Source organism: Gossypium hirsutum, chromosome A11, assembly GCF_007990345.1.
Source record: "Gossypium hirsutum isolate 1008001.06 chromosome A11, Gossypium_hirsutum_v2.1, whole genome shotgun sequence".
NCBI classification, from domain to species: domain Eukaryota; kingdom Viridiplantae; phylum Streptophyta; class Magnoliopsida; order Malvales; family Malvaceae; genus Gossypium; species Gossypium hirsutum.
The window spans coordinates 5,678,508-5,687,959 of NC_053434.1; the positions used below are offsets into that span (position 1 = coordinate 5,678,508).

At 30.5% G+C, this 9,452-nt stretch overlaps 1 protein-coding gene across 1 annotated transcript; it reads left to right on the forward strand.

The window, feature by feature from the left end:
• Positions 1 to 8,490: 8,490 nt before the first annotated feature.
• LOC107923793 (nuclear transcription factor Y subunit B-1) lies at positions 8,491 to 9,190 on the forward strand. Its single transcript, XM_016853951.2, has one exon. The coding sequence runs from the start codon at positions 8,541 to 8,543 to the stop codon at positions 9,168 to 9,170; it is 630 nt and encodes a 209-aa protein (XP_016709440.1). The 5' UTR covers positions 8,491 to 8,540; the 3' UTR covers positions 9,171 to 9,190.
• The last annotated feature ends 262 nt before the right edge of the window (positions 9,191 to 9,452 follow it).

The window sequence follows — 9,452 nt, forward strand, 5'->3', positions numbered from 1 at the left end:
AATGATCAAATTTATTTATAAAGATCCGGACGACTCAAATACGAGACTTGACCGTGGAAAAGAAAAGATATCGAATTAATGAAATTATAAACACAAACAAGTAATGCGGTTAGTTTGTGTAACTTGAATTGTATTTTTAAATACTTGAAATATGTGGTTATGTGATGAAAATATGATTTGAATGTTCATTCATGATAAGTGATGAAATATTGATAATACTCGATATAAATTGAAAATAAATCCCAGATGAATGGAATTGAATTCGATGGATCATTGGAAAAGGAATTGACGGTAAAAAGGATCTAGCCCGGACGGGTGATCCTATCCTGATATAGCCCTCCCGAAGAATACGTGTAAAATGGATTTAGCCTGGACGGGTAATCCAAATTAGGGTCTGAATTTAGCCTGGTCGGGTAATTTAGATCCAAGCTCATTAGAGTAATTGTCGTTGCAGGGGATTTAGCCTGGACTGGTAATCCCGACAATACTCTATGAGTTTATATTACAGGGGATTTAGCCTGGACTGGTAATCCCGCTGTAAGGATGAGGTTCGCGGGAGTGTGCTTTCTGAAATGAAATGCATAAGACCGTGGTTGAAAGATACCATGGCAACATGATATGAAATGTGTAAGACCATGGTTGAAAGATACCATGGCAACGTGACATGAAAGAATAAGACCATGTTTGAAAGATACCATGGCAACATGACAGGAAATGAATAAGACCATGGTTGAAAGATACCATGGCAGCGTGACATAAAATGAATAAGACCATGGTTGAAAGATACCATGGCAGCGTGACATAAAATGAATAAGACCATGGTTGAAAGATACCATGGCAACATGACATGAAAATAATAAGACCGTGGTTGAAAGATACCATGGCAACATGACAGAAAATGAGTAAGACCATAGTTGAAAGACACTATGGCATCATGTCAAAGATAAATAAGACCGTGGATAGGAGACGCTATGACATCTGTTAAACAATTGATATTCAGGTAATATGTATCAGATGACAAATGGTTATATGAAATGGTTGTGTGAAATGTTTACAAGAACTAGTCATATGGAAATATATGTACAAAATAGTTGTATGAAATAATTATGAAGATAGATAAACGAAATAAGTATAAGTACATGGAATATAATTTATGTTAAGTTTGATATAAGCTATTACCAGAATAAATATACATAAAATATATGAAAATGATGGAGCATGAAATATTGATATAATGAAATAAATGATATATACTTATGAAGAAACGGTAAGAGAATGATATGTTTCATGACATGTACATATATGATTATCTTTGATATGTTGATACGAGGAAGTTATGTAAGTAAAGACAATTATTAAACTCAAGGGTGATATGACGAGAAAATAGGTATATCAATGTTGAATTTATATGAAATATGTGCAAGAATACTAACAATGATGTTGTTTGACGCTTAGACAAGTGCCAAGCTATCAATTGAATAGTAACACATTTAATTATAAGGAGCATTGAAATGGTAAGTACTTAGATGAAAATATAATTTAAGATTTTGGAAAAAATAAAAAAATAAAAAAAATTCTATGATCCCGATTTAATTCTGATTGGTTTCTAATGTATGTTTGGGGCTTCGAGGGCCCAATAGAGAGATGTTATGATTATTTTCAAAATATGAATAATAAATGACTCAGAATTATCTGAAAATGTTCAGTAAACTACGGTAAGGCCTCGTACCCTATTCCGGCAATGGATACGGGTAGGGGTGTTACATCTAAGATCTAAGAAAGTAACAGAGAACGCTCAGTGTCCCCGGTGTAGACTTGAAGAGGAAGATAGTAGCCATATCTTTTGTTTTTGTCCTGCAATCAGTGAAATATGGAACCTCATCAATCTCTCTTGGACTATAGTTCATGGTAACCAAAGTTTTTGGGAATGGCTAACCTGGGTTTTTGAAAGGAGTACAATAGAGCGATGCCAGTTCTTTTGCTGTGCGTTATGGTGCATATGGAGTTCTCGAAATCAGTTAGTACATGAAAAGAAGATTATACCAGTTAGGGATTTAACAAGGAAAGTAAGCAATTACATAGTAGAACTGGATGGGATCCGATTGAAAACACCTACCTTTCATACCAAAAGGGCAATTAGTCATACTGGGGGGATGGAGGGCATTATAGCTCAGTTTGACACAGCTTTTGACAGAAGAAATACTAGATCTGCCTCAGGTATAGTCGTTCGAGACCATATGGGAGATTTAAAAGCCTCAAAGACAGTTATACATGAGGATATCCCCACCCCGTTCGCAGTAGAAGCCCTCGCAGGATTAGATGCCATGAAGTTAGTAATAGAAATAGGGTTAACAAAAGTAACAATAGAAGGGATTCGAAAACAGTCATTCAAAAATGCCAAATGACAGAAATGGCCAAGTCGCTTCTTGGAGCGATTATATATGACATTCAGATCAGGAAATCCAGGGTTCAAGAAGTTACTTTCAAGTTTATCCATAGAACAATGAATATTCAAGCATACAATCTAGCAAAAGCGGCGTTAATGAGAAGGAAGGACACATACCTGGGAGGGGAAACGACGATCCACAGAGTAGCAGATCCAAAGGGGAGATGGAGAGAACCTCCGGATTGAAGACGAAAGGACAAGGAGTAGGGAGCAGTTTAGGATAGCAAGATTTGGATATCTTTGGGAATGGCTATCCATTAAAGCGTGGCTGTTGAGACTTGATGTAATACCCTGAAAATTTTTACAGTAAGATATTATCCTTGATATAGTAAAATAAGAAATAAAGTGACAAAAAGGGAAATTTTGAGTTATGTCAATATTGAGAAGTATATTATGATATATTAATTCAAGAAATGACTAAATTGTAAAAGTGAGAAAAGTTTTGTTGCACAAGAGTAAATATTCATAATTTGAGGGGTTAAAGTGTAAATATGAAAAAGTTGAAGGACCAATAGTGCAAATAATTTAAGAGTGGAATGATCTAGAAACTAAGGAAAATGGATGAATTAGGACCAAATTGAATAGATGAAGAACTATGAGGGACTAAATTGCAATTTTACCAAATTAAATAATGACTCAAGGATGAAATTTTAAAAGATAATGAAGGGCAAAATGGTCAATTGGAAGAGAGAGAAATCTAGAAAGTAATAATGATGCTAGAGATATTTTGATATTTTATAATTATTTAATTAGATAAATATTATTTTATTAATACTTTAATAAGATATTTTATTATTATTTTATTAGTATATAAAGAAAGAAAGATGAGAAATTCTCATCCATATTTTCCCATGCACTAACGTGAGAGAAAGAGAGGAAGAAAGAAAGTTTTGCGTTCTTTACAATTTGGTCCTTTTACCAAAAATTCACCATTTTCACCCAAAAATCAAATGAATTTCCATAGCTACCAAGAGACAAAAATGTTAAGGAGAGCATGGGGAGTTAGAATATCAAGTTGGATTCAAGAAATAGAAGCTGGAGGAGAGAGAAAATCATGTTAAAGATTAGTATCAATAGAACAAGGTAAGTATATCAATATTTCAATTTGTTTTTAAGTTTGTTATTATTGACAAAGCATGGATATAATGTTATAGTAGAGTTTTCTTACATAAGGTCCTATGTTTTTGATATGTTAGTGAAGAGAAAATAAGAGAAAGTGATGAGAAATGGTGTAGAAAAAGAAAATAAGGGTGTTATAACATGGTAATTAATAGCTTGCACAAAAACAGTTTGGACAGCAGCAGTAGACTAAATTTGAAAAATCACCATAAATTGTAGAAATCGAATTAGAGATGAAAAAAATATGGAATTAAATATTATTGAGTATAGTTTCTCATAGAAGAAATAGTGTAAGAAATGGATTTGTAAATTTTGAGATATAATGAATTTTGTGATACAAGGTCAGAATGAATTTGGGTTCCCCTGTTCTGACTTTGAAAAATAATAAAAAATTGAATAAAATTAATTAGGGGCTTAAATTTATATTTCTAAAATCCTAAATGAGTCTATTTTTAAGAGAAACAAACAATAACATCATTTGAATCCTGTATGAGGAGATAATTAATTTTTGGTGAAGAGGGGTCAGGACTGTCAGACAGCAGAACAGGGGTAACTTTAAAGAATAAACTGTACTTATTGGCTAAACCAAAAATTCTGAAATTTTTATGGTAAGAATATATATGAGTCTAGATTCATGAAAAATTATCGGATATTAATTTGGAATTCTATAGATCCATATATAAATAATTTAGTGACTATGATGCAGATAGACAGCTTGAATATTCATAAAAGTAAATAATAAAAATTATGGATAATGTTACTTACAAGTGTGTTATCTACATTAAGGATGTGGAATGCAGAGGAGGAGGAGGAAAAATATGTATGAATATTCATCTAGCATGGCTAATTTGCATATTTTAGGCTCAGGGACTAAATTGAATAAAAGTAAAACTTTATGGGCAATTTTGTAAACATGTTAGAAATGACCAAATTGCATGAAATAGATTATTTTATTATTTAAATTACAAAATTGAATGAAATTATTAATTTAGTTCAAGATCGGGGGAAAACATGTTTTAGGGATTAAATTGAAAAGTGTTGAAATTATGAAAATTTTTGATATTTTATAGAATTCATGGATTTTTATCAATATATATGAGAATAATAGCTGGAAATAAGGATTAAATTGCAAGAATTGTATTTTCCTGACCCTAAGGATGAAATCGTCATTAATTAAAAGTTTAGGGGCAAAATGGTAATTTTGCCTAGAGCATTAATTAAATGCATTAGAATACGAAATGAATGAAAATGATGATCAAATTTATTTATAAAGATCCGGACTACTCAAATATGAGACTTGATCGTGGAAAAGAAAAGATATCAGATTAATGAAATTATAAACACAAACAAGCAATGAGGTAAGTTCTTGTAACTTGAATTATATTCTTAAATGCTTGAGATTGTATGTTATTTATGTGAATATGATTTGAATGTTCATTGTATGAAAATTTATGAAACATTGATAAATTTGATAAAAGGATAAGAAATCCCGGTTGAATGAAAGGACAATTCGATGGATCTCTGAAAAGGAATTGACGGTTAAAAGGATCTAGCCCGGACGGGTGATCCTATCCTGATATAGCCCTCCCGAAGAATATGTGTAAAACGGATTTAGCCCGGACGGGTAATCTGAATTAGGGTCTGAATTTAGCCTAGACTGGTAATTCAGATCCAAGCTCATTAGAGTAATTGTCGTTGCAGGGGATTTAGCCTGGACTGGTAATCCCGACAATACTCTATGAGTTTATATTACAGGGGATTTTGCCTGGACTGATAATCCCACTGTAAGGATGAGGTTCGCAGGAGTGTGCTCTCTGATATGAAATGTGTAAGACCATGGTTGAAAGATACCATGGCAACCTGATATGAAATGTGTAAGACCATGGTTGAAAGATACCATGGCAACCTGATATGAAATGTGTAAGACCATAGTTGAAAGATACCATGGCAACCTGATATGAGATGTGTAAGACCATGGTTGAAAGATACCATGGCAACGTGACATGAAAAGAATAAGACCATGGTTGAAAGATACCATGGCAACATGGCAGAAAATGAGTAAGACCATAGTTGAAAGACACTATGGCATCACACCAAAGATAAATAATACCGTGGATGGGAGACGCTATAACATCTATTGAACAATTGATATTCAGGTAAAATGTATCAGATGACGAATGGTTATATGAAATGGTTGTGTGAAATGTTTACAAGAACTGGTCATATGGAAATATATGTACAAAAGCGCTGTATGAAATAATTATGAAAATGGATAAATGAAATAAGTATAAGTACATGGAATATAATTTATGTTAAGTTTGATATAAGCTATTACCAGAATAAATATACATAAAATACATGGAAATGATGAAGCATAAAATATTGATATAATGAAATGAATGATATATGCCTGTGAAGAAACGGTAAGAGCATGATATGTTTCATGACATGTACATATATGATTATCTTTGATATGTTGATACAAGGAAATTATGTAATTGAGACTATTATTAAACTCAAGTGCGACATGTCGAGAAAATAGATATATCAACGTTGAATTTATATGAGATATGTGCAAGTATACTAACAATGTTGTTGTTTGATGCTTATACAAGTGCCAAACTGTTGATTGAATGGTAATATATTTATTTTATATGATGCATTGAATCGGTAAGTATTTTAATTTTTTTAAGTGATCTGCAAATGGTAGTAATGCTCCGAAACCCTATTCTGGCAGCGGATATGGGTTAGGGGTGTTACACTTGAAAGGATGAGTAAAATATTAAATGGCCAGGCCCATCTTTTCATCTTTTTTCTTTATTGTCTTTTATTCTCCGTTTTCAGTTATGGGCTAGGTAATAGGTATGCCTAATTTTTGTTTTGTTTTGTTTTGTTCATGTGGGCAAACGGACTTGAGCCCAATTGTTAATTTGAGTAATGTTTTTATTATTTTATTATGAGCCCAGTCATATTATTCAAAAAAAGAAAGAAAGAATAAACATATATTTTATATATTACTTATATGAATTATCAATTATATATACGTATAATATGTATTATCAATTTTTTAGCTTAAGATTAAATTTACATTTGTTTTTATTCTTTAAAATATAATTACATGGACAATCATTATTAATCTATGCATTACAGCAAATTAATTATTAATATATTTTATATCTTTTTAAATGAATATTTTAAAAATCAAATATAATCTAAATCTTGAATATTGATATAGGCTATATAACTACTACCTATTTATAATATCCAGAATTTTAACAGATAAATAGAATTATCATATAAAAGATTGACTATATTATTATTTCCTTCTTCCATTGTATTAACTTCACAAACCTTAAAAAAAAAAAAAGAACACAAAAATTCACACCCAGATTGATTTTGCAATCGTTGATGATTGGTTGTGGTTGATTTAAATATTGGATTTTCTTGGTAGAGAGGTCGAGGTTATTTTCGCTATAATTTTTTTTTCTAATTTTTTAGGAGTATATTTGAATGAGAAATTTTAACATTTTGACCATTTTTAAAATCATGATATTTCACAATTCATCAATTCAAAATATTAACAATTGTAGTTTTATTGTTTCATTAAATAATTATTTTATAAAATTTTATGTTTTCAAATTTTAAAATTTTATTATAAAATCATTAACATTATTAATTTATTACGTTATCATTACTTAATCGATAACTCCTATTAAAGTTTATTACGTTATCATTACTTAATCGATAACTCCTATTAAAGATGTAACAATAATATGATGTAACACTAAATTTTATCACTTTATCAATTTTAAATCAATTTGAAATTTGTATAGCTAGTAAAATTTTAACTTTTCCCTTTTACTCTCTTTAAATTTCTTCTTTGCTTTTTCTCCTTTTTTTTTTTTTTCTTTTTCCTCTCTTTTCTGTGTCATAACCCTACCTGCCACCAACGTAGTTTCTAGCTCCGATGAATAATTTTAAATTCCTCCATTATTTTTATCTAAATAAGTAAATTACTTTCTAGAAATTTAAAAATTTTGAAAGAAATGACACTCATTCAAACACATTCTAATAGAAAATTAAAGAATAATATTAAAATAATAATAAAGGAAAAATAATTTATTTTCATCTTTTAACTTAACAGTTTTTTAAAAGAAAAGGGTGTCCCAAGTTACATTGAACTTAAAATTAACTGTTCTCGGATCCGGAACTTTTAAAGGTAAAATCCCCTCAGTAACTGCATTTTCTATGGTTCAAACTTTTGTTTTTACCTGTATGGAAGCAACGTTGGTAGCTACCACCTCAACTATCAACTTGTTTGTAATTTGAATTTTTTTTACGCCTACAATCACAAGTAATACATATCCTGATAAATGAAACAAATGTAGACAATACTTACATATAATAGGATTTAAACTCGAAATAAATCTAAGAGAAAATCTAAATATTCTATTTATGTACGATAAGATTTAAATATGAAATTTTTATTCATAGAACCTCAATTTTACTAAAAAATTAAAAAAAAAATTATTTAATATATTAGCCGTGAAATTTTTTAATTTTAAAAGTGAATTAAAATTTTACCATATATCTTTGAGTTGTATTTAAAAATTAAAAAATAAATAAAAACATGTTCAAATTTTAAACTTAAAAAATATTTTATTGAAAAGAAAATGTCAAATTCCCAATTACACTTCCTAAACAAAAAGTAATGTTAGTTAATGAGATACGGTCATAGCCTCATAACAACTTCGCCGGAGCGAGTCCCGGGGACTCATTCGGTTTAAAATAAGGCCCTTTTTTTTTTCAGTTTCAGCTTCAACAGCCTACTTTTATGCAAATGGTTCCATCTATTTTCATCCAAAATAAAAATCCCAAAACATCTCATGCTTCTATCAAATTATTGTCTCTTAATAATTTTTTAATCTTTGCTAGAGATATTAATCACTTAGAAAAATAAAAAGGAGAGAAAGAAATGGAAGATGAAATTAAGCATGGAAACGTGACACATGTGCCTAACAAAGGAAGCCCCGAAAGCCCACATGTAACATGTTGTGATAGCAATAACAGTAACAACAACAACAATCAAAACAACAATAATAAAGAACAAGACCGTTTCCTTCCCATAGCAAACGTAAGCCGGATTCTGAAAAAAGTTATACCAAGCAATGGTAAGATCTCCAAAGACGCGAAAGAAACGATTCAAGAATGCGTGTCGGAATTCATCAGCTTCGTGACGGGGGAGGCATCGGACAAATGCCAAAGAGAGAAAAGGAAGACCATCAATGGAGATGATATCATATGGGCAATCACCACATTAGGGTTTGAGGAATACGTAGGACCCTTGAAATTGTACTTAAGCAAATATAGAGAGATGGAAGGGGAGAAGCTTATTTTCCCAAAGCAACAAAGATCGGACCAAAGGCGACAACATTCGGAATATGAACAAAATATAGTTTTCAACAACAATAACAATATTAATATTAATACTAATAGTAACAACAATGTAAATTCTTCAATAAATGTTTACCCTTCTTTTGTTCCTTCGGATCAACCATTTTCCTTGCCTTTCTCCTCCAATTCCTTTCAAAAGCAATTACAGTAGCCAGATTTGATTCAGTGGGACATTGGTAAGAACAGTTGATTTTTTTCTTCTTCTTTTTTATTTCACTGTGATGTTAAATTAATTTCATATATACATTTGTTTACTATTTGTTATGTAATATATTACTAACTTTATATGTTTTTGAGTAATTTAATCATCTCATCTCTTTATTTAAAAAAAAAGTTTTTTTTCTCTTGAAATGAATTTGACTAACATGTACCAAAATCAAATGATATGAAATATGATAATAAGGTAATTAATTTCCTTTGTATAACCCAAATG